We start from the raw sequence: 25,339 nt of genomic DNA on the forward strand, positions 1-25,339 counted from the left end.
TCACTGATGATTTCATTGTTAGGATGCATTTTGACATGAGTTTTCATTTTTAGGCAATTTCCTCCATTGCTTCTACAAACTTACATGCTCCTTCCCCATTCTGACACTAAATATTCATGTATACTATTTCTAGATGATTATGATTGTATTTGTTACATTTACTCTACCACTAGTCAATCCATCAGAAATCTATCCTGACACAGGGTGGAGGTGAGGTTATCATTTTATTTTTTAAGTGAGACTTAAAGAGCTGTGTATTCTATTATAATGAGCTGCTATCAAATGCTGGCTGACATAATTTCAGACCTGGCCTCTTTCTGGTTTGCTTCCAAGGTGTGTTGAAGCAACTTTTTTTTTTTTTTTAAATCTTTATTTTTTTTGTAGAAATCATGGCGGGGGCGGGGGGGGGGGGTCTCACTATGCTGTCCAGGCTGGTCTTGAACTCCTGGGCTCAAGCAATCCTCCCCGCTCAGCCTCCCAAAGTGCTGGGATTACAGGAGTGAGCCATTGTGCCTAGCTTGGAAGCAACTCTAAGATGCGGGGGTCCATGATCTATCTTTATCAAAGAAACACAGAAAAAGGCACAGCAGTGCACAGAAGCCACCCTCTACTCTTGTCCTGGCATCCATCCCTTCTCCTCCTGGTCAGGCCCAGTGTTCTGGTGCAAGGTGTCACAGTCAGCACAGAGGAGCTGTCAGCACAGACAAGCTAGATGATGGCACAGACACAAGTCAGGGTAGAAACTCAATCCAACTGAGCAAATGAGAACCTACACTCCAGAGTAAGGATTATATTTACTGAGAACTTATGCTGTCTTACGTACAGGACTCGGTGCTTTGATGGATTATGCATTTAGTCCTCCTGACAATCTCACAAAGAGGTACTAACTCCATTTTACAGTGATAAAATTGAGGTTCAGGGAAATCATGTGGACGGATCATATGCACCAAGATTATGTGGAGAGTGTTGGATCTAAGCCTCCAGTTCAGGCAGTCTGATTCCAGAGGATCGCTATCTTCAGGCAATCATTCCAAGGCATTAACTATTCTTATATGGTGACCGCATCAGATTATCCTGAAATTCAGCTGCCTCCCTAGATGTCATAGGGCAGCCAGCTGAAAACATCAGCCACGTAAGGTAAGCTATAAACATGGTAAGCTATGAAAAGTATTTACAAGGTTGTCAGTCTGTGCCAACTGAAGGGGAAATGCAGGTGCTCAGAGTTTCTAAAAAGAGAACTGAAAAGTAAGAGTTTATGGCTACCAGCAGGCCACAAGCGCTGTTTAACAGTAAGACAAGGCTATGGTAGACAGGGCATCAAACTCCCCCAGCCTGGGGGAATTATCCCTGCTAACCTCTATTCTGGATCTGTGCTCACTGAGCAATGTTCTGACTGGGAACAGGGCAGGTCAGGGGAGAGGATATGATAAAAGGCATACTGAGAAAACTGACATTCTGGGTCTAAATGATTCATCTGAGTTTGTACTATGTCGGCAGCTTTCTCCACACTGGAAAGCCCAAGAGACGAAATACTGGAGTTGGATGATGCTCCCAAGAAAAGTGAGCCACGGCACCCAAACAGCGCCTCTCCTGTGCATCTGACTTACAGGGTAAGACCTGGCCAAGAGATCTGACACCTGCCCTCCCCTCCCCCATGCACCTCAAAAGAAGACTGCAGAGGGGAGAGGGGAGGGCTGGCCTGAGGGTGGCACGGTATGATGAGTTCTGACCCAGAATAGGAAAGCCCAAACACACCACCTAAGCCTAAAAAAAATCTACATCCTCCTGTCCCTAAATAATGGATGTGTTGTTTTCTAACAAAGCTAGGGAAGGTAGGAGAAGGTAAAGCTGCAACACAAAACAGAAAGCCACTACTCAGGAAGACTGCCACTGTGCCACAGCAGGTCTGCTCAGGGTGGGTCATGATGCCCTGTCTTCATTCTTTCATTCCCCTGTCCCTGAAAGTTTCTTCTATGTGCTAGCCACTGCAGAGACTGTGGAATGTGAAAGGCACAGTTTCTACCCATGAGCAAGATGCAATCCAGCAGATAAACAGGCTATTTATTTCTATACCATAAAAATAATCACCACCACACAGAGGAATATGCAAACTGCATTGAACGTAATGCCACTGATTTTCTGGTAAACCATTACTCTATGTGTCACTACGAAAGAAAAAAAAAAAACGCCAATTAAATTTTGGCAAGTAACTGACTGTGCTGATTTCAGAGGTGTTCCAGCCAAGTAAAGGTGTCTATCAGAATCAATGGAATGAAGGGAAACAGGGGAGCATCACCTATGAGGCAGCCATTGGGTCAGCAGGGACAGAGGGCAGGTGTTGTGGGCAGAGCATCCCACAGGTGATGGTCTTGCAGGCCTGCAGGGGAGGGGACCCACAAGAAGGTGAAAAGGGCTCTGTGTGTGTGCTGGCGTCTCACTGTTCCAGTGGTGAGGAAACAGACGGTCAGGCAGGGAGGAGCCTAAGAGAAGCTCCACTTGCAGGCATGTGGAAGAAAGGTGAGACAGGACATGATGGAGGCAGGAGGCTGGGAAAAGGCCTTGCCACAGACCAGGTGAGGAAGGAGGAGAGGAGTTCAGGAGATCGAGACCATCCTAACTAACACGGTGAAACCCTATCTCTACTAAAAATACAAAAAAATAGTCAGGAGTGGTGGCAGGCGCCTGTAGTCCGAGCTACTCGGGAGGCTGAGGCAGGAGAATGGCGTGAACCCAGCAGGAGGAGCTTGCAGTGAGCCAGGATCGTGCCACTGCACTCCAGCCTGGGTGACAGAGCGTCTCAAAAAAAAAAAAAAATTAGATGATGAGGGAGAGAAAGCTGGCAGAAGAGGAAAGATGCTGACTTCTAATGTGGACATGCCAACCCCAAGGAGCAAGTATGATTTCCAGACTGGCTGCCTACCAGGAGGTAGGAAACACCTCTGGAACACATGCTTACAGTGCCAGGACAGGGTAGCTCCTCCTTGCCAGGGGTCCTGGGAGAGGTTGGCTCAAGGGATCCCCAGTGAGGATCCCAAAGTACCTGTTACATCACAGGTAATGAGCAGACATTGCTGAGGGCTCGTTGCGTGCCTGGGACTCACCCTACTGCTTCAGGAGAGCAATCGTCTGAGGAGACAGGTGTGCCCACTGTCAATTTATAGGAAGTTATGACCCAAGAGATTATGTGACTGTAAATCCAACTAATGGCAGGCAAGGGCCTAAGACAGAGCTGGGTCCTAGAGCCTTGCCTAACTGGAAGCCAGAGGCTAGTTCCCTGCCGCCGGGGTGGCCACAGGCTGGCGAGGGCATGGGCAGCCCAGCACGCACAAATGAACCTGTCTGCACACTCAATTACTCATGGCTTTTGAGTACCCACCCTCCTCCACACACCCCAAACTAGAGGGAAAGACAGGTGAGGTAGTAGTTTTTGCAATTCATTTATTGAAATGGTCTGTCACAAGTAACTTAGGGCTAGACTAGAGCAAAGGTCCCCAAACCAAGTATTCAAAGAGACCTTTAAAAGGGCTGAGGTGTGATGCAGGAACCACATTCCTCCCTCACAGCTTCACAAAGAAAGGCAGGCACACCTGAGCTGGGACCTGCACTGACCTGGTGTGAAAACCTCCAGGGGCGCCAGACGAAAAGACAAGCAGCCACTGGGGTTGTGGTAACCACCTTCAAACCAGGTTCATGTGTCTTTCCTCTCCTGCCAGCCTCCTGTCGCACAACCTGGAGGCTTCTTTGTCCTGTGGATTTTCCCTGGAGGGGTGCTGGAAAGACATCTGGCTCTGAGTTTACAGATATCATAGTGAGGACGGTTTCCAACAGGACCTGCCTCTTGAGGCGTTAGACTCCCAAGCAAAGCTCAGGGAGCAGCGAGGGCAGCAGAGCAGGAGGGCACAGGGCAGGGTGGGAAGGTGCAGCAGACCGCAGACTGCTGGCCAGGCATGCACTCCCCTGCACCTGTCTGGCCATTTATGATCAGAAGCACAAAGGCAGCCACGGGCATGCACATTAACATGTTATGTGAATTGGAAAAATAAAATCAGACTTTTTCTGACAGAAGGTAAGACTGATTATAAGAAACAGGTGTGACAGGCAAAAATAAAAATAAATATCTAATTAAAAAGAAAGTAAGACTGATTTGACTGACTGGATTGACTATGATGCCTGGCTTTGCCAACAAAGTCATATGAAGAACCTGTAGCATTCTGAGGAAAATATATTTAAAACAAAAGAGAAGCTGAAAACATTAGTTCAGAGGAAAAGAGCAGGTGGGGGTTGCTCCATTCAACATATATTTGAGTTCTTTCTATGGGTCTGGCACTGTGAATGGCAGAGATATATAAACGTGAAGACTTGGAATAAATCACGATACAGTGAAGATCTCTGCAGCGACAGAGGGGCATGCAGACTGCAGTGGGGCAGCAGTCAGGGAAGGTGTTCTAAGATGAAGCCTAGATTTATTCTCCCAAAGCTCCCAAGCGTATCAGGTTAAGCTAGGTGCCACCAAATATGAAGAGTAGTAGATATAATTAAAAGTCATGTGTTACCGTTGGTAAACCTTTTTCGATGTACTTCCCAGAAACTGTAAAAATGAGGGACTCCTCTAACTGAGTAACTCTTTTGCAAATCAAATAGATTCCAGTTCCCTACTGTCAATAAAACTGAAGGGGAACAAAACTGAACGGTAGCTGATTATTAGGAATTATTTTGGTTGATAAATCCCTTGGAGATTTTTCGACATATAAACTAGACGAAGTAGAAAGAATTCAATGATATGACTATAATAAAACTCTTTCTATTTCCATCTATTTATATAGATGAACAAAGTTCCTCAGCACTTACATCTATAAAAACAAAGGCTTGGCCGGGTGCGGTGGCTCTCATCTGTAATCCCAGCACTTTGGGAGACCAAGGTGGGAGGATCACGAGGTCAGGAGATCGAGACCATCCTGGCTAACACGGTGAAACCCTGTCTCTACTAAAAATACAAAAAATTAGCTGGGCGTGGTGGCGGGTGCCTGTAGTCCCAGCTACTCGGGAGACTGAGGCAAGAGAATGGTGTGAACCCAGAAGGTGGAGCTTGCAGTGAGCCAAGATCGTGCCACTGCACTCCAGCCTGGGCAACAGAGCAAGACTCCATCTCAAAAACAAAACAAAACAAACAAATAAAAAAACAAAGGCTTTGATGATGAATACTGCCTCATTTCAGTAATAAGTAATATCCAACCACAGAAGCATCTCACCAAGAAATGTTTTTCCAAAAAATATTTCACTTTTCTGTTTAATAATTATCCATTAAAACGTACAGGTGCCCGCCACTACGCCCAGCTAATTTTTTGTATTTTTAGTAGAGATAGGGTTTCACTCTTAGCCAGGATGGTCTTGATCTCCTGACCTCGTGATCCGCTTGCCTCGGCCTCCCACAGTGCTGGGATTACAGGCATGAGCCACTGCGCCCGGCCTAGGTCATATTTTTATAGAAAAGAATATGATAGTGTGATAAATGACTTTCCAAAATCAAAATATATTATACTACTATAAAATTTTATGGAGAAAATAGAATGGAAATACAAATTCAAGATGATAAAGGAGTGATACGAAATTTCCAACTGTTAGAGAGGAGCGTGTTCATACATTTTTAAAGGACTGATGGGTATCAAATCACTATGGTATTAAATTTCATCTGAAACATTTGTTAAAGAAAGACAGTTTATTTTAAAATATCAACGTTTATAATACATCAGAAATTATGTGCTTTGATAAGGTAAAAAAATTTTAAGGTCAACATAAAAATGCTTGAGGGAGTTCAGTTTTTCAAAATTGTTTTCCATGGTATGTAAGCAAAGGAACAAAGCATGAAAATCACTGGTGTATGCTTAGGTCTTCCCCATGGCACTTGACATGTCCTGAAGGAGACACACCGAGCAACTAAGGGCAGCTAGAGAAAGGGGCATCCCAGCATCTGCACACACAAAGGAGCTAAAGACAGGTGGGAATGCAAGTGAGGTGGGGAAAGCAAGGTCATCACAGCGCTCAGAGGCAAGTGATTCCGACAGGGCAGCGGAAAGTTGCTCCCAAATGCTAGATAAAAGGAGAACAAAAAGGGCGGTTGTTTCACCATGCAAAAGTTCAACACTGCCCAGGAACCAAAACACCACCCCAATGAGGACAGCCACAGAATATTTTTTCAATTTCTGTATTTCTAAAAGGTTGTGCAACAAAAACTATGACATATTTTTATTTCTGAATTTTAATGTTTCTACTTTGGCTTCAAGTCACTCAAGGGACGGACAGTTTTTATTCCTTTAATTATTTCAAGGGACTCCTGAGAAACATAGATTTCGCACACTTAGGGTTTTTTCCTCCAAATTCTTTGTTAAGACAATAAATCTCTAAAAATCATACTAATTAAAAGGAAAAAGATGTGGCTTGGCTGCTTTCTCATATTATTTAAGAATATTAAGCTCTCACATCTTTGCAAATGATTAACTAAAATAAGTACAGAAAAGGAAAGGACACGAGGAACTACAATTCTTCCGCACAAGTAATGAGAGTCGCATGAAAAACCGTGGCAGGCCTCAAACTTCTCTCTGGCCTGGCAAACTTCTCTACCCCCAGGAGGAACTCTTGGTCCCTTCTTTGCTGAACGGCTCCTGTACAAAGTCTGCAATGCCATCCTCTTTGTGTGAAGAAAGAAAGCAGTCACTCTGGTTTTGAATAAAATACCCTTACCTTCAGCCTCTGGAGGGGTCTGATGAGCAGGCTACTTACTCAATTTGTTGGAGTTTCTATTCTCCTGCTTGGAACAAGAAAAAAGTTCCATGTCCAACCTAAATCTCTTGGATATCCAGAAGGAAAAGGAATTCAGCAATCACGAAAACTCTGATGACATCATGCAGGTGCCATCTAAATCAGTCTAGTGAACAGCTGGGAGGTGGGATGCATGGCCGACAACTTGTTTGTCAGATCATAAAGTGCTGAGGGGAAAGAGAATGTGGGGTCTGCAGAAACACAGAGCTGTCAAGACCCAGGAGCTGCATGTCTGTGGTCCAAGCAACAGCTGCCCTAACACGACTGTCCTCATCCCAACCATGGCTTCCTATCCACAAATCGAATCTAAACTACTGTCGAAGTACATCAACCTGAATGAAGGAAAGAGATCACCAGATTCAAAAGAAAGGACTCTACCAGAAGTATGCATTATTGTCGCAGACTACATTTCTTCCAATTAGAAAAAAAAATACAGTAGAAGATCCACAGCTGTGGTCCTGTAATGGAAATATAAGTTTATCCAAGTGACGAATTATTACAATCAAATCAAGAATGTTTCCGGGTTTTGTCATCTTCCTTCTTTCAACCAGTCAGGTTGGCACAAGGAATACTGACATCCAGTATCACATGCCTTTTCCTCTAGGGGCCAGCGGGTGGCAAAGACAAAAAGGTCGTTTTAAATTCCACAGTACGGTTCTGACGATGAAGAAAGATCCACAGGCTACTCCTATGGGAGCTCACCAAGGGTCCACTCAATCCAGCCTGATGGGTCAAAGAGACCCTCAAGGAGGAAGTAACAGCAGGAGGAGCCTGGAGGACAGAAGAAATCAGCTGTTTGAAAAAGGGGAGGAGAAATCCATGTGTAAGGCAAGTGGCAGACTTGAGGAAGCAAGTGATTTCAGGATGGCGGAAGCTCAGAAGTACACAAAGAAGAGAGGAAGTTGCTGGGAAGGAAGGCAGAGGCTGGATCACGATGGGCCTCATATTCCATGCTAAGATGTTTGAAATTTAACTCTAAAGCAACTGGGAAGCCCTTAAGAAAGGTTAAGGAAGCCAGTGGCACAATCATATCTGATTCATGGGAAGTCCTGTTAGCTAGCGGCAGCACAGACCCAGGACTAGAGAGGGATGAGGTCAAGGGGAGGGAGCCCAGTCTAGAGACTGCTGCAGTAACACAGGTGGGGAATTGAGTCTGAACTAAGGCGGCAGCAACTGCAATAGGAAATAGTGGTCAGGTTCAAGGTTGGGTAAGAGATGAAACTGAGTACACCTTGGAATGCCTGGATGCAATGGTGTGCTAGTAAATGTTTAACAGTCATGTGTTTTAAAAACACTCTGATTTGTAGCATTCGCCAATTTCCATGGTGTAAATACTCTGACTATGGCTATTTCATGCCACCAATACGATGTCACTGAACCTGGAGCTGGGAAGAAATGTATCTCCAGCACCGCCGCCCGCCTCTCAGAAGAGGAGAGTCTAGGAAAATCCAAAGCCCTCCTTGGCTTAGGGACCTGGGCAGGGTAGACAATGCAGAAAGTCAATTGGAATTCTTAAGTTCCGTCTGGGACATACTGAGTCAGGGGAACCTACAGCCTTCACTGGAAAGATGTCCAGCAGGCAGTTGAATACATGCATTTTGAACAGTACAGAGAAAAATATGGTTAGACATGACAGTTAACACAAATGCCATGAGGAACTGTGTGCAAATCAAAAAGGTAAGAGGGTAAAGGAGAGACCCTGGGAAATACTACATTAGAGGGACAAATAGAAGTTTATGAAGATGTCTCAGAAGGAGCTTTCAGAAGGGCAGGATTTCTCAGGACCAATTTGCCAAAAGCCAATTCACCAAGTAGCCCATTCTCTGATTATCATGTCACCAAATAATTAATTCACTAAAGTTACCAAATCTATTTTTAAAATTGATTTTTTTCTAATTATTTATAAAGCAATTGTTCATTAGAGGCACTTAATTTCAGCAACTTGCCCATTTGAAAACAGAAGGCCAAAAAGTTTTTTAAAAGCATGGAATTCTTGGCGACAGCAAGTGCCACATATGTGGGCAATAGCCCAAGAAGAGAAAATGTCCTTAGGTCACTCTACCGCAATGCTCCACAGAATGGCAGGGGTAGGAGGAAGTTCCCAATGGGAGAGTGGACAGGGAGAGAGGTAGAAATGGCGTAGAAGCTTTCACCTGAAGAGAGATATTGGTTATTTTCCCTTTTTCTGTGAGACTCGTGTATGTTTACATGTTGAGTAGAAAGATCCAGCATTTAAAAAGAAACTGAAGCAATAAACAGAGAGGTCAGAGTAATTGATGCCCTGATGTTCCAGAAGAGGAAAGGGAAAGATATCTAGTGCAAAGGTGACGAGAGAAGACAGAGTTCCCTAAGCTAAGTATGGAACAACCCTGACTTAGGTCAAGTTTCCTTCTACCAGGACAACCAAGATTTGGGAAATCCACTTAGAAGCTCTAATGCAATTTCATGGGAATCTTGTTAGCACATCTTCTGAATGAAGTTGGTCTGCACCCTGAGTTCACAAGAAGCAAGAATGAAATCTGAAAGTAAGCCAACTTTGTTTCTTGTTTTTATAGTACTATCAGTAAGTGTCTGCAAAACTTGGTTTTGACCCTCATTTTTCATGGTTCTAAACACCCATCTTCACTGCCACTCTCCTTCCTTTGTATTATCCCACCCCTCCCAATGGCTTCCTGCTTCACCAGAGGAAAAAAAAATGTTTCTTTTGTATCCAGCACACCGAAAACTTACTTCAGTTTTGCCATTACTTTTAACGGCAAAAACCGAAATTACTTTTGGACCAACCTAAATACTTGATGCCTATACTAATTTATTCTTGGAAATGTTTACTTTTCATAAACACATCAAACTCTTTCAAATCAAGTCAGTGTCTTGCTTAACCAAAGATTCCCAATAATATTAAATCAGCACTATACCTTGCCAAAATTGTTATCTAACTGTTACTGAAGTGTTATCAATTCTCATATATGAACTTACTATCTTAAACATGTTTGGTTATTTTCTGGTCCATTTAGGATCTTCTCTGAATTAAAGCTTAGCAATTGCCCAAAAAGTTAGGGATAGAATCATGCAGGACTCCAGCATCCTAAAGTAATATCCTGGTCACGATGTCATCATTTAACAAGTTTCTCCTGCCACCTTTTTCTATAGGAATCCAATGAAGATGTGTGTTTGCCACATTGTGTAAGTTTTATCTTTTCTCTCTTTTGCAGCCAAGGCCCAGGGAAGGGGCTGAAAAGAGAGAAAATCCCTAGGAGAAATTCCACACACACTTGGGATGAACCACAAAGATTGTGGGATGAACCACAAAGATTGTACGATCTGTAAGAATAAACTTAGATATGGTTGTTATTATTATAGAGGTGGCAAAAAAAAAAAAAAAAAAAAAGAGAAGAAAACATCTGCACCTAGTGTACGGGTTCAATTCAGCTCTCAACTGACACAACAGAGCTAGTTAGTGGTACTTTTATTTAAGGATTATATTTTGCTTTCTTTTACACACTGTCTAAATTAACAAATACTTCTGATCTTGTGAGAAATTATGCAAATATCAATTCTAAAAGGAAAATTTCTGACTCTTAGGGTAGAAACTCTCATGACACAATGTATGTAGAAATAATACAGCTGATTGACAAAATGAGGATAGATGCTTCAAATAGGAAATTCTAAAAACACTGCAAAAGAAAAAAATCCCCAAAGAACTACCATTAAACAGTATATGTGTGAGTCACTAAAGGGACTCTATTTCATATTGAAAATTAAATCTAGTGAGAAATCAAAACTAGGCGAAGTACCAACATGAGCCTTTTTTAAAAAAAGAAGCATAAATTAAGGACCTACCGTCTGTCTGAGATTTACTGAGGAATATTGTGCTGGCCCGAGGATGATCTGAAGGATTGAATTCCATGTTCAAATCTTTAAAGAAAGGAAAAGAAATTATATGAATAAACCATCTGATAACTAAGAGGAACCAAGATTGACTCAATTCTTTTCCAATTTTAAATTGCTAATACATTCAAGGATTCTGGAAACCTATAGCTATTATGTTAATAGATTCTTTTGGTTCAATTCAGAATACTGCTATTTAGAAATCTGAAAGTCATACATAAAAGTAGACAGTTGGCTAGACACCTATTAGCCTAAGAAAAACTCCACTTTCTTCTGAAAAAATTCTGCTCTGCACCCTATATTATAAAATAGCAGGACAGAGTTATAGCATGTGATTAAAGAGAATTATGTGCTACAACAGATTCATCTAAACATTACAGTCAAGTATGTTGTAGTTCCTTATTCAAGGTGATTAAAATAGGAATATCTCAACTCATTAGGGCGAGTCAGCATCCACATACCCTGCTTAATTATTTTCTGAAAAAGCAAAACTTATTCCTTAGAGCAAAAGCTACAAATCGGCCATTTGTGGACCTAATCTGGGCCCCAGACATGTTTTGTTTGATTCCTACTTTTTAAGAAACATTTAAGACAACATATAAAAGAGATTTCAAACACATCACACATCACACACACACACACACACACACCCCTAATTCCAGCTTCCCTTGAGAAATCAGATCGTTTGGCAACACCCTGCCTCTACCCCAATGGTCACGATCGGCTAAAGCCAAGCAGCTGTGACCCCTTCACAGTGGCTGTGTCCCTTATGGGACACAAGACTCCAGCTCCCCAGTGACCACCCCTCTCTGCTTTACTGGCAGGTTTTCACAAGCATTTGATTTTGCAATCTTAGAACTCTTAGAACAATCTCCAAGGTCTACAACTTGTCAGGATGGTACAAACAACTTAGAATGCCATCACAGAAGAGTTTTTCCTTTTTTTTTTTTTTTTAAACTGATCCCATAGAAAATAAGCAAAACAGAAGAATTAAGTTAGGGGAGGAAACAGAGATCAAAATTACTGGAAAGCCAGAATGATCTTCAAATCAACTTAGAGTCAGAAGAAAACTTTTTGGGTTCAATTACTTCCAAAAATTTGCAGTGAAACCTAATCAACACTAACAAAAACAGATGGCGCTATCCTTACCCTTAATAGCTAATCAATCAAAGATAAAGTGAAAGAAAGACAAGGATGGTCAAATAAATACACACTGGAGGTAACACCTAATCACTTATCCACAAGGAGATTTATTCTCAGCAAACTTCTGAAGCGTGGTGACTTTTTCCTACATCAGCCAATGGCTACTGGGCCAGTTCCTAACTTCTCCCTGAGTACCTGATTAAAGAAACAGCTGAATCTTAAACAGATGCTACTTCAATTATCTGGTCCTTCTTGTATTATATAACTTCTATTAACATTACACAATAATTTCAGAATTAAAAGGTATTAAGGAGTTTTGATGGAAGGAGAAAGATGGGTGGAAGAGACACTGAATTTTTCGAATTTGCTTCAATTTGAACTACAGTTAGTCAAGAAATTTCATGGTGAAAATGACTCTGCAAGGAGGTTTCCTGCTCAACTAGGATATAAAAGGGGTTAAATAACAAATGTGCTACTAAATGTTTTGAGGGCTTCTGCATATCAAAATGAGGGCAAATATAAAATCCTAACCATGATGGATGCTTTTAATGTCCCAGAATCTTAACACATAGTCCCCTAGAAAAGCATCACTGGGAACACAACACGTATGCAGTTCCCACATGCCAGCAAGGTGACACCAGAAAATCGATCCTTGGCCTCAGACAGCATCTGGACTAGCGACTACTACCTTATTCCCTTAATGCCCAACTGAGACTCATCTACCAGACCAGTTTTCTTTAAGACCCACTTTTATTATTAAAATATATCAGTAGGGGTTTGTGGAACACCACAATCAAAAAACGTAAAGCTTTCCTGTTTGGAACCAAAATAACACGAGACTGTCATTTCTTGGAGAATTGAGATCCTGCTCCTAAGTCCAAGAATGTCCTGGAGGACAATCCCCTGACTGCCTGGAGACTGGGGTTCTATGCTGTTATGTTTACAAGCCCTCGAAGTTGTTAATAGGGATGTCACAGATTCTAAGGGACGGCTTCCAATAATGGGGCATGTTTACTAGTAAATAACAGTACTATCATTTGGATGGTGAAATGCTATCATACCATCTAAAAATCACACGAAGAATATTTTATTGACATGGAAACTTATGTAGGTCATTAGGTGACGAAAGCAGTATGATACCCTTTTGGGGGAAAGTATGTGTAGGCATAGAAAATACATTAAGAGAATATATACCAATATTTGGTTACCTTTGAATAATGTGATTGTTTTCTGAGTTTTATGCACTGTAAACACTTTTGTTGGTTTTTTGGTTTTTGTTTTTGAGATGGAGTCTTGCTCTGTCGCCCAGGCTGGAGTGCAGTAGTGCAATCATGGCTCACCGCAGCCTCAATTTCTGGGATTTAAGCGATCCTTCTGCTTCAGCCTCCTGAGGAGCTGAGACTACAGGCATGCACCACAAGCCTGGCTAATTTTTTTATTTTTTGTAGCTACAGAGTCTTACTATGTTGCCCAGGCTGGTCTCCAGCGATCCTCCTGCTTCAGCCTCCCAAAGTGCTGGGGGATTACAGGTGTGAGCCACTGTGCCCAGCCTATTGGTTTGCTTTTTTAAACTTTTGTTTAAAAACTACTTGTGAAAACTGATTTGACCCTCTGAGTGGCTGGACTGCCTCTCCAACACACAGTGGTGTTCCCAGGAGATGCCCTGAAGCTTGAATTCAGAGGAGATTCACACAGAGTCACCAAGATGAGACTCCCCTCGGCAGTGTCCACTGTCATACAAACTCAGGGTGAAAACTAACCGGCTCAGAGGCACTCCTGAGCAAAGGCACCCTTGCCCTCCACCAGCAGCCCCTGTGCCTCTCCACTCCTCCTCAAGAGGGCCGCAGTGAGGAAAGGCAGAAGGACCCACTTGTTCTTCTGTGGGGGAAGCCAAGCAGCAGAATTATGTCTCTCACTCTCCCTATGAAAGGTGAGCACCAAGTGGGAGGCGAAGAAAAGCCTGTCACGTTTCCTTCACAGCCAACTTATAACTCTAAGTCTGACAAGAATGCTCCCTGGGCCACAAGTGGTCCCTAATGGCGACAAGCCAGGTGTCATCGCTCCCCAGTGCGGTGACACACATGAAGTGACTTGCAGAGTTCAGAGACTTTAAGACCAGTGTCTGATGTGAAATTCACAGATGAGGCAAGTACAGGCCAGATCTTGAAGAAAACTATGATAATTACAATATGTGTTCTGTCACGGCAACTCCACCTCTCTGGGGAACAAAAAAAAAAAGGGAAAAGCCACCATTCTCATGAGCCAAGCAAAATGAACCTGCTTTATCATCCCAACTTCACACTGAAGCCAAGCACGACAAACAGTGCAATTTTAGCCATAAAGGAAAAAAATCTCATTGCAGAGTCAGGAAAAATGATATCCCCAATGTTTACCATGAGGTAGAACACACTTGGAAGAGCGTAGTGGTTTCAGTTCACCTCTATGATGTTTTTCAATGACAAAAATTAAAAGGAACAAATTCATGGAATACTGAGCTTAAAATTAGAGATTACAGACGAAATACACTTCACTGCTAAAGTATGCTGACCACTTCACTGAAGTCAGCTCTAACAGTTTATCACTCATTTTTAAAGTAATAATCTAAACACTATTCACATGATCCTCCCTTAATCCACCCCAAAATCACATATCCCTCACCCCTCACGAAGCCCCTCTTGGAACCTCACACAGCTGGGCCTCCCTTAGACCTGCCTTTGCAGCATGCAGAGAGCTCTGACTCTTTCTACCTGCTCCCACCAAGCTCTTGAAGTACCTCATGTGCTAACTCACCCAGAAGAAGAACTTACAAATTTAAATAGTTACTCCTCTGGGTGTCATTGTAACAGAAACCACTGCCTTACTGAAAGAGTGAAGCCCTACCAGAGCATTTCCATCCCTGAGAAAAGACTACACTACACAGAAGCCGAGAGCTCTGCCACGAGGCAGGCGGGCATGTGGTCGGCCTCCAGGAGGGGCAGAGACATGTATGGCCTGGTTTATCCCACCCAAACTTACAATTGATTCAGGGAGTCAAGATGAAGTACATGACACATCACAGTGCAGAACCAGCTAGGGAACAATGAAGAATAAAATATGTGACCAAATCCTAGGAGACCACAGAATAGCATGCTTACAAGAAAATAGCTTAAACAAAGCACTGGACTCATAATTTTACGAGTCAAAAATAAGCATTTTTTTTTCCTAGCAAGGCTATTCAGTTGAATTTAGTTAAATGGACCAACATGCATTGAGTCTCCACTCTATGCTAGGTATTATGTTCAATCCTGTTCGTATCGAAATACTACTTTGAGGTAGTAACCACTTGTGTCATTAACTTTCCTATTCTACATGACCTATTTCATGGTCATAAGAAAGCATTCTTGGTTTTTAAAGGGCTACAGTCAATTAATGGTGAGACAAAACATGTATTTAGCTGACTTCAAAATGCATCCTATGACATTTCTATCATTTACCTTCATGATTATACTGTGATAGGATAAATTAGCATTTCATTAGACGTCACGAGGATATACTGAGAGGTTGTCAGAGCTAGTCCATTCTGCCACGGTTTTCATTCATTCATTCATTCATTCAACAAATAATCACTGAGCATCTACTAGGTACTAAGTACTGCTGAGTTACAGGTACTGAGGATACAGAAGTAACGAAAGAGATCAAGTTTCAGCTCTACCCTTCTAGGTTGAAGGTATAAAGTATTTCAGGAGAAAACAAAAAGAATGAAAAACCCATAAAGACTGACTCTATAACCCACATTCAGAAAGCTGAATTTAGACTCTCCAGGAGTTCTCAGAATCATTCATTCCCCAAAGAGATGCTCAAACAGTAGAAAAAGAATTACACATTTTATAATATAAAAGATCCAGATTTGAATTCGTTTTTGCTAGCTCTATGGCCTTAGACAAATGGTGATACTATTCTGATCTCATTTTCCTTATCTATAAAGTGGGCTAATAACACCTAGCTTCGAGGACTGCTGTGAAGATTAGGAGTTATGTACTAGTGCAATGGGCAGGATGCCCGCCACACAATAGGGGCCCCAGAAATAATGGGTATTAAAAACATTAAGCCACAGCACTTAGATCAGGGCTAAAGAAATAAAACTCTCAATACATAAATGTTAGGCTTAGAGACATTAAAGACTGTTAAATTTCATTACACAATTTCTGTTCTCTAAAGAGTGCTGGCTTGAAATTGATGTTTAAAACTTTGGTGTTGTATACCCCTGACTTAGAGTCTCTTATCTCCTAAAAGAATGGCAAGATCATCCATAAATTAACCTCTGAGGAAGTAATGCTTTAGAGGAAAAGGTAGTTTTAAGGAATGTCATGGAATCCCGAGTTGACTTCAATCTAATATTTAGGAAGCAGAGTTTTAGCCTATTTTTTGTTTATGATGTTGATACCTATTAAGATACATAGCTGAATTAAAATATTCAAAGAACAGTTTTCTAAGGGCCTCCTGCCAGACTCTGAGGTGGCAACTGAATGTTTGGTCACACTGCTTTCAGTCCATGTGTCAGCTAAGCACAAGGTAAAATACAATGCCTTTATTCAAAAGTAAAAAATTGAACAGCATGTGGCACAGTTTAATTCGGCAGTATTCTCTTATATCGGGCAACCTCATTTTCTTCAATCTTTTCCACAGATGTCACAATAACAGTGATCCACAATTGCTCATCTCAGCTTTTAAACCAGCACCAAGTTTACCTTCCAGTATTATAAAGAATCCAGGTAATAAGATAGTGGCTAAGAAAAGCAGCCGTCATTAGCTATCATTAATGGTCTGAAAAACTAGTAAAAAGCAAAGCAGAAAAGCACAGCAAGACCTAAACAGCACTGGATATAGAGGAGGCACCAAAGCAAGCCTGCAAAGTCAAACCATCCCCTCCCCCTCACATCCCCCTTTCTCTGCACTGCCACGCCCCAAACTGATAATCACTCCCATAAATCATCTCCACAAGATGAGCTGTCCACTCAGGTCTAGACAGTGTCAGTGAGCAGAGCCCAAAGGAATCAAGGGTCCTGTGATTCCTTGATAGGTTCTGGAATTTCAAGATATATAGAAAGTGAGCTCCAACTGGGAGGCCAACTGTGATACAGCCCCACCGTTAACCTCCGAAGACATCACTAGTTCTATTTCCTGTCTTTTGAGCAATATTTGATATGGTTAAAATCTCAAACCCCTAATTTCAATTTTAGGTAGTCACATTTCCAAATCTGGCTATGATGTGGGAGGCAATTATGAAATCAACAAAGCCTGTTAATTTTAAATCAGATTGTTTCTTTTGTTGTTACTATTGTCCGTCACTGCCTCAAAATCAGTGATTATTTCCACTTGTTAGTGTCAACAGGATGAAATCAGGAGCTGACCTGGCTGGTTTGCTCCATGAGGCTGTCACCAGGCAAGCCTGAGACCAGGAGCCCGCATCAGCATTCCCATGAGAGCAACGGCTGCTGCAGCCAAGTGCTGCTATGCAATTCTGGTTAATTCCACCTAAAGCCATCTTTTCTACTCCCACTGACTTCAAGTTTATTTTCTGGACTATTATAACACACTTATATTTAGTTGTTTCCTATTTTCACTCTCTTTCAGCCGCTGGTGCCCCTGCAGGTGCTCTCCGTGTATGTCTTCGCAAGGGTGTGTCCCTGTGTCCACACGTCTACATGTGTGGGCCTCCAGGGCAGTCTCTCCAGGAGTGGGCTGCTGTCTGAATGGATGTGTATCTGTGTGCAGCTCTCTGTGCACACATATCCAGCCCTCACTCATCTGCTCTGTTTGTCTGTCTGTCCCTCCATCTCTTTGTCTCATCTCTGCATCTCCCCCTGTCTATCTGCCTCTCCATTGCCCCGTCTGTTGGTCTCTCCATCTCACCTGCCTGTCCATCTCTCCATCTCCCGGTCTGTCTCTCCATCTCCCTGTCTCTCCAACTCCCTGTCTCTCCATTGCCTCTCTTCTACTCCTTCTCTTTTCCTCGCTATAACTATCTGTTTCCTTTTTCTCTTCCTCCCTCCCCAGTTCCTCTCTGCTGCCCTATTTCTAATTTTCTATCTTAATGTATCTAATATTATATCTGAAGATTAATCAAGGAGATAAGATAATGTTAAGACTAAAGACAGACTATTCTGCTACTACACAGACCAGATAACCTAAAAGCTCTCATGCTACAGGTACTTCGAAATGTGAGTTAAAATATAATACAGCCTTTTAAATGCCGGTGTGGCAAGAAAGCAAGGTAAACGGTCTAAGGCCCGAATCAAAGAGAGAACTGAAGTCTGTGGCAGGACAGGGGATACCCAGCTGTGTGAGCTGGTCTTGGGTTCTGACAAGGTGACACACATGCGGGTTCACACCAGTGATGTGGCATAATTAAGAATCCTAACTCTCTTTACTCTCAGAAGTGTCTTGGTTTGAAGACACTATTATTTTAACGCTCCTGCAGGACAGTGTATAACACAGGAGTTGGAACTGACACTTTTACATATAGCTAGAACTCTCAGAGGGCTATGATGTTAGCAAAAACTTGAATTAAGAAAAAGTATCTATGAACCCAAATGAAAAGGAAGCTGGGCCTGGCAGAGGGAGCAATTGCCCAATCACCCAACAACTGGTAACTATCAGTCTGTCTGTATCTCTAATGTGGTTTTTGACATTCTACTTTACACATGTAGCCCAGAAAACTCCTGGAAAAGAAATTCACACCAAATTGGCCAAATTATAAACCACTCTAAAGCAGGCTGTCTCCCAGAATTCCACCAGATTATGTCCTCTGATGACAGGCTTGCCATCTAAAATGGCAAGACACAGGAGGAAAAATAGTCTTGTGACTCTCGAGCAAGAGTAAAGAAACTCAAAAATATCAAGATCAGACCCTCAAAAACTTGAGATAACAAAACTAAATAAAGACCACAGAATAAATTTGTGCACAGTGGGGAAAACCAAAATAAATATTAAAATAAGAGGGAACAGATACTCTGAAAAAATAAAAGGGAGTTTTAGAAGACTCCCTTTGTGTCTGTCTGTTTAAAAAAGAACCAGGTTTGTAGGATTCATATAGAGACATACACATATACACACAAGTGTCTATACATGCATGCAAACACAATCACTACAGACTGAATATTTGTGTCCCCCCAAAATTCATACACTAAATCCTAGTTCCCAGTGTGACAGTATTTGGAGGTGGGACCTCTGGGAGGTGACTGGGTCATGAGGGCAGAGCCCTCATGAATACGATTAGCGCTCTTATGAAAGAGGCCCCAGAGAGTGTCCTTGCCCCTTTTGCCATGTGAGGTTACGCTAAAAAGAAGATGGTCATCTATGAATCAGGAAGCAGACCTTCCCCAGACACCAAATCTGCCAGCACCTTGGTCTTGAACCTACCAGCTTCCTGAACTGTAAGGAATACATTTCTATGGCTTATAAGCTACTCAGTCTATAATATTTTGCTATAGCAGCCCAAATGACTAAGATGGTCAATGAAATCTAAAATTCAATAGATGAGTTAAACTGCAGGTTAGACATTCCTGAATACAGAACTGGTGACCTGAAAAACACATCTGAGGAAATCACTTAGAATGGAGCACACAGAACAGAGTTACATTGTATAGAATGAACTAAGTTCAACTAACAGGGGCTCTACATTCCATAATCACCTAGGATAAAAACTCTCAGCAAACCTCCTTAATCTGATAAAGGCTATCTGCCAAAAACTTAACAGCAATCTGTATACTTCATGGTGAAACATCAGACACATTCTCAAGTCAGGAATGAAACTGGGATCCACCTACCATCAACACTGTACTGGGGGCCCTAGTCAATGCAAAATGACAAGAAAACATAACATACAAGGGATTTATTGAAATGGAAAGAAACAAAATTATTGTTATTTGCATATAATCCTCTACATAGAAAATATAAGACAGTTTAAAAACCTATTAGTGCTAGACACAAACCGACATATAGAAACCAATTTCACTCCTTCATCCCAGCAATAGTGCTCAACTTAAGGCGCAACGTCATCCTCTTCACCCTAGGGGTGTTCAGCAATGTGTGGAGTTGTCACATGTCAAGTGGTTGCTAGTTGTCCACACCAGTGTCTCACACAATGAGAAACTGTACCTCCCAAGGCCAACAGGGTATTCACTGAGAAACACTATGGCCCAGAGCAATAAACGATTAGCATACTAATAATGACAATAAAAAAATAACCCATTTACTAAGCAATACAAACAAAACATCATTAAACAAAAGATGTGTAAAGACCTTATACAGAAAATTATAAAAAGCCAAAATATGTCTATAATGTATAGAAATATATTCTACTCACATACATACACATCTGTACATACAATTATTCACACCTACACATACCCTGCCCTGTGTCAAGTCATGGGCTGCATGCTGAGCTGGGCACACAGCAGTGAACACAAAAGGTATGGCCCCTGCTCACAGAATTATCAATCCTTTTGGGAAGTTTAAAGATTATCACTCTTGTCTGGTCACAGTTCATTTTACAACCTACTTTCATTTTAAGATTTAAAATTCAATTAGCTAGGCATGCCGGTGCAGGAATCTAGTCTCAACTACTAGCGAGGCTGGGGCAGGAGGATCGCTTGAGCATATGAGTTCAAGGCTGCAGTGGGCTATGACTGTGCCACTGCATTCCAGCCTGGGTGACAGAGCGAGACCCTGTCTCTATTTAAAAAACACAACAAAACTAAACCTTAAAATTTAGGTGTGGCTTTGCCAGGAACCTTGCTTCACCCTAACACTGCTCCCTTTTGAGCACTCTCCTGCTTACTGCCACATTCACCAGAGGCCAGATAAGGAAAACCATAAAGAGGGTTATGGAAAGTCCAGGTGAGGGTGAAGGACAGCAGGAGCAACAGGATGAATGCTAGTGCCTATTCCCTTCTGTGTGAGGTTTGACAGAAGCATGGGCACAGGCGGACACACCTGAGAACTCTCTCCGATTCACAACACTGGGACTGGCAAGCTCTTGCTGGCTGCCATCCCTGATCATCACCCCTACGGAGCTGGCCTGCTCCTCCAGTCTGGCCTTGTTTCCCATATCTCTTCGCCGCACACTTTCTGCTCTGGCAACTTTGCCACCACATAATCTTCTTTCAGTTTTTCCCAGGCTTGACCAGGCCATCCCCTCTGCCCTGAATATCCTCTCTAGGGGAAGCCATCTGGTCTACTCCTGCTCCCACCTCAAGTGTCAGGCAAACTCCTAAGCCCTGGAAGCCTTCCTGACCCTCCTAGGCTCACTTCTGTGCCTCTCTCCCACTCCCACCAAACCTAGTACACGCCTGTGTACTTCTTACGTCCCTATAAACACTGGTTTGAATATGTGTCCCCCACACCCCCAAAATGTATACTGACTACAGAAAAGAGCCAGTAAATTAGTTCAAATGTCTTCTATATGCCACCAAGGAATGGAACTGAATGGATTGCAGAGAGATATTTCAGATCCAGTCCTCGCTCTCAAGGAGCTTCTTTCCATAGCAAACACAGACACACACACACTCTCTCTCTCTTCTCCCTACCCTGCTGATAATCCTGAAGCAAGGCAGAATGCAGTAAGGATCACACACACAGCAATGATAGGCAGTGCTCCAAGTCTGACTGGTGGAGGAGAGATGACAGCACAGAGCAGGCGAGATTTTGGCAGGCCTCACAGAGAGCTGGATTTTTATTTGGAGGACTGCTCAGAGGAGGTGCATCTCACCCAGAAGGAAGAGGACAGGCCAAGGCACATAACGGACAGAGAAAAGTTTATTAGGGAACTGCCAGTAGACATGCGAGGCAAGACAGCTGAGGAAGAAAAGCTGTGGATAAGGAGAGCAGGCAAGGTTGATTCAGGCCAGACTACGGAAAGCCCTGGGTGCCAGAACAAGAAGTTGTACTTTTCCTGAGGACAGAGGAACAAACCACTGATGACATCTCAACAGTTCCAGTTTGACTGCTGGTGTTTATGTTTAGAAGTACATTCATTAAAAGAAAATGTGAAGGTGAAGTGACAAGTTTAAATTCAGAGAAAGGAGAAAACAAAAATCACGCATCAGAGAAATATACATGACGACCTCACTGGGTTCTAGGACGATCAGGGTGACAATACCAGTTAAAGCCAGCGGTGCTCAGACCCCAGCACAAAGGCGGGGGCGGGGCAAGCATTGGTCAGTGGAATCAGTACCACATTAGAACACGAAGAGTACTCACATAAAGTACTAGTGTTCAACAGTCATTAACAAATAAGCTGAATAACGAAAGGAACATAAAAGAATGATCAAATGAAATACCTCTTCTCAACAACTTAAGGAAAGAAAAGGAAAAACTGGCAAGGACCAAGCATTAACTCAAATGCAGATGAACTCAAAGAAAGAATCTCCTAGCAACCAGCCTCTCCTGAGAGGCATGAATTAGCACTATCATTAGAACAGGAAAAATACCACTTGGATTGCTGATATTTTAATACCCGGCAAATAACTAGGTCTTTTAACTAGGGGGCAATATTGATGAAATCTGCTGTTGCAGACAGCTGAAAAGCATATGAAATGACAACACCCTGAAAGCTAGAAAAACGGCATTTGAGTCCACTATCATTACTCCATTAAACACTCAACAAATACTTATGGAGAATCAACTCGGTGTAGGTGTTCCTTAAGAGAAACACAACGGTGAGGCCCTGTGGCCCCCAGGGTTAAAGGCTGGGGGTGGGGCCTGAGGCAGACAAGTCAGAGGCTTTTGCTCCAGGTAAGTGCCTTCAGGAAGAATGGGTTAGTTACCCAAGCTAACAAGGGAGCAGGGGAAGGGTATAAGAAGCAAAGTAGATCAAAGACACAAGAGTTAATTTAAAAAAGAGAGAGAGAGAGAGCATACTGGGCATTTCAGACACACCATAAGAAGGGGGAAACAGTGAGAAAAAATTGGTGATGTCTGGATTTTTATCCCCAGGGAACCAGGGAGTTACTGAAGAAGTGGAGTGACCAGACCAAATACACACTTTAAAAACACCATTATGACCACACACTGCTGAAAAAATGAGCCCAAGGAAGAAAAGTTGTCAGTTGGGAGCTGTGGTCATCATCCACATGGGAAAAGGGTTGGGAAAAAAAGATGGATTTGAAGATCTAGAGGAGACGGGATGCACCTGGTAAGTAATGAAAGCTGGATCATGAGGACGAGGAGGCAGATGAGGGTGACAAGCAGTGGTTGACAATGGGGCCATACACTGGGCTAAGGCACAGAGGAGGGAGCTGGAAGACCCAGTTCAGGGGTGGATACGCTGCTGAATTTAACCTATCTGTGGGAAAACCACGGCCTGTCAATCCAATTAAGCCCCATCTCCTGACAGCTGTGCCAAATGCCTGACACTGCTCCTCTTTCCCATTTCCTAGAACCTTTTCCTCCAGACTCAGTAAGATAAAGATAGCCTGTTACCCTCTCCAGCCCTAGAGGCAGCAGCTTCCTGCACCTTCTCTGCCCACTGTTTACTCTGAAGCTTTAATGCTGGCCAGGCAGGACCTTCCATAACGCAGCTTCTCTGCTGATGATCAGGGAATAGGTCAATGTCATAAACTTACTTCCCAAATCAAGTTAACGAGTGGTTACTTTCAAGAAAATGATGGCGTAAATTTCAAGTGCTAGAAGTATTTATCATTTGCCTACATCCATAAATTACTGTCAGAGCCTCTGATTTCTTTGCCTCCTCCTTTCTCTCCCAGTTGAGGATGTGCTGCCAAATTTAATAATGAGTTTTAAAACAATTTCCATAAATCTTTTTTTAAAGTTCTGCCTGACAGTTGTTTCCTGATATGTTGGTATATGATGTCATTTGTTACCAAATTGTAATTTCTTAGCTTCATTGACTCTTTTTCCTTTTAAACTTGGGGCTTCCAGGCTTTCACTATTTATTACCTTCTACGATCTTATGCTGCTTTAGAGTTCAGTCACCAAAACATTCTTGACTCTTCCTTCTGTCAGATTCAGTAACTTATATACATATATGCATATACTCTGGATCACTTGAGTTAGCATATTCTATGTCCATTGTTACTGAGGTAACAGATACTTTCTGAACTCAATTAACTCTATGGGTAATCAAGAGCATAGGGAAGAAACTAATGTTTAGTAAGCATCTACCATGTTCCAGACATGTTTATTTAATCCTCACAGACACTCTCTGAAATAGACATTCCTAATCCTATTTTTTAGATGAATAAAGAGAACCAGATAAGGTAAATCATACAAAGTCAGACCCCTAGCACATGGCACAACTATGGTTCCACATCAAGCACATCTGAATGCAGAACCCTAGCTTGAATCCCTCTAGTGAAAGTCACTTAGAAGCCATGAAGATTAGGAACCTCCATCTGCCAAAAGGCAGTGTCAAGGAGACACACCTTCACTTTCAGCGTACAGAACCCCCATTTACCAGCAGGTTATACATTCCAAAAGTGCCGCTACAACCATTTCCCCAAATATCTCTAACTAAGGCCTAACATAGCTGATACACAATACAATGCTGGGAATGCCAAGATCCCATTGTCCTCTGCTCTGCCTTCCTCACAGCACAGCAGTGCACCCTGCAGAGACATTCAATGGAAGGAGCCCTCCTGACAGGGGCACCACCCGCACCAAGATCTGGGACATAACTTGCGCAGGCTGTGGGTAGAGGGGTGGCTGGTGTTTCTGACCTTGGGTGGTAGGCAGCTTTCCAATCCAGCACCAGCCCCTCTTCTCCAGAATGACCCCTCCACCCGCATACTCTGAGAAGCTGTCACAGGGAGCAGCTGCAGCGGCAGTGAGTGCAAATAAGCAAATAAGACAGGTCCTGGCAGAGAGGACCTTGCCTCTGTGTTTCTGAAAGTTCATCTGCTCCCTGTTAGGTTCAAAGTAAGGCTCTTGGTTCCAGCCTCAGCATGGTCTCACTGTCTAGCTAGTTCACCATGGTTTCCTGATTTTCAGAAGAGGATCTTCTCAGATCATAATGGCAAAGCAATAGCAGAAGGTAAGATGAGGGTGGAGATGCAAAGTGCAGGAAATCTCAGGAGCAAAATACAGGAGAAAGGGAGCGGATATACTATCCAATCGCGAGACCAGGGTCCTTCTGCCACTGGTGAGCCAGCACCACTACTGCCATTCCTAAAGAGGCATCAAAACGAGCCCCACCTAACATGGCTGCTTTGAAGAAACACTTTCTGTGGATGTAAAGGTGTCACAATGTTACTTTAGTGAAAAACATCAATTTTATTACATTGTGGTAATATTCACATTTAATCATCAAAATTCCTATTTAATCCACTTCCAGAGGTTTATGGCTGAGATGTAAAGACTTGATTTTCCAGAGTTAGGATCAAACTCCAGTACTAAACTGAGTGCCTTAGAGTGTGGTCACCACTGAAGCAAATGCCTGGAGATTAGAGGAGCCTGGGATATAACTATACTGAGTGTAAGAAGAGGGGCAAAG

General features: G+C 42.6%; 1 protein-coding gene across 9 annotated transcripts in view; it reads right to left on the reverse strand.

Annotated features, from left to right (window-relative positions):
* The window catches only part of CCNY (cyclin Y), a 310,137-nt gene that overhangs the window by 73,507 nt on the left and 211,291 nt on the right, over nucleotides 1–25,339 (reverse strand). For 8 of the 9 annotated variants that reach the window (XM_017962728.3, XM_009214281.4, XM_017962727.3 and 5 more), the window contains one exon: nucleotides 10,657–10,731. In XM_017962728.3, coding sequence (XP_017818217.1) covers nucleotides 10,657–10,723 — 67 coding nt within the window. In that variant the 5' untranslated portion in view covers nucleotides 10,724–10,731. Of the gene's footprint in view, nucleotides 1–10,656; nucleotides 10,732–25,339 lie in introns of those variants that run through there. The other variant, XM_017962729.3, reaches the window with a different exon arrangement.

This window comes from Papio anubis, chromosome 11 (assembly GCF_008728515.1).
Source record: "Papio anubis isolate 15944 chromosome 11, Panubis1.0, whole genome shotgun sequence".
Taxonomy (NCBI): domain Eukaryota; kingdom Metazoa; phylum Chordata; class Mammalia; order Primates; family Cercopithecidae; genus Papio; species Papio anubis.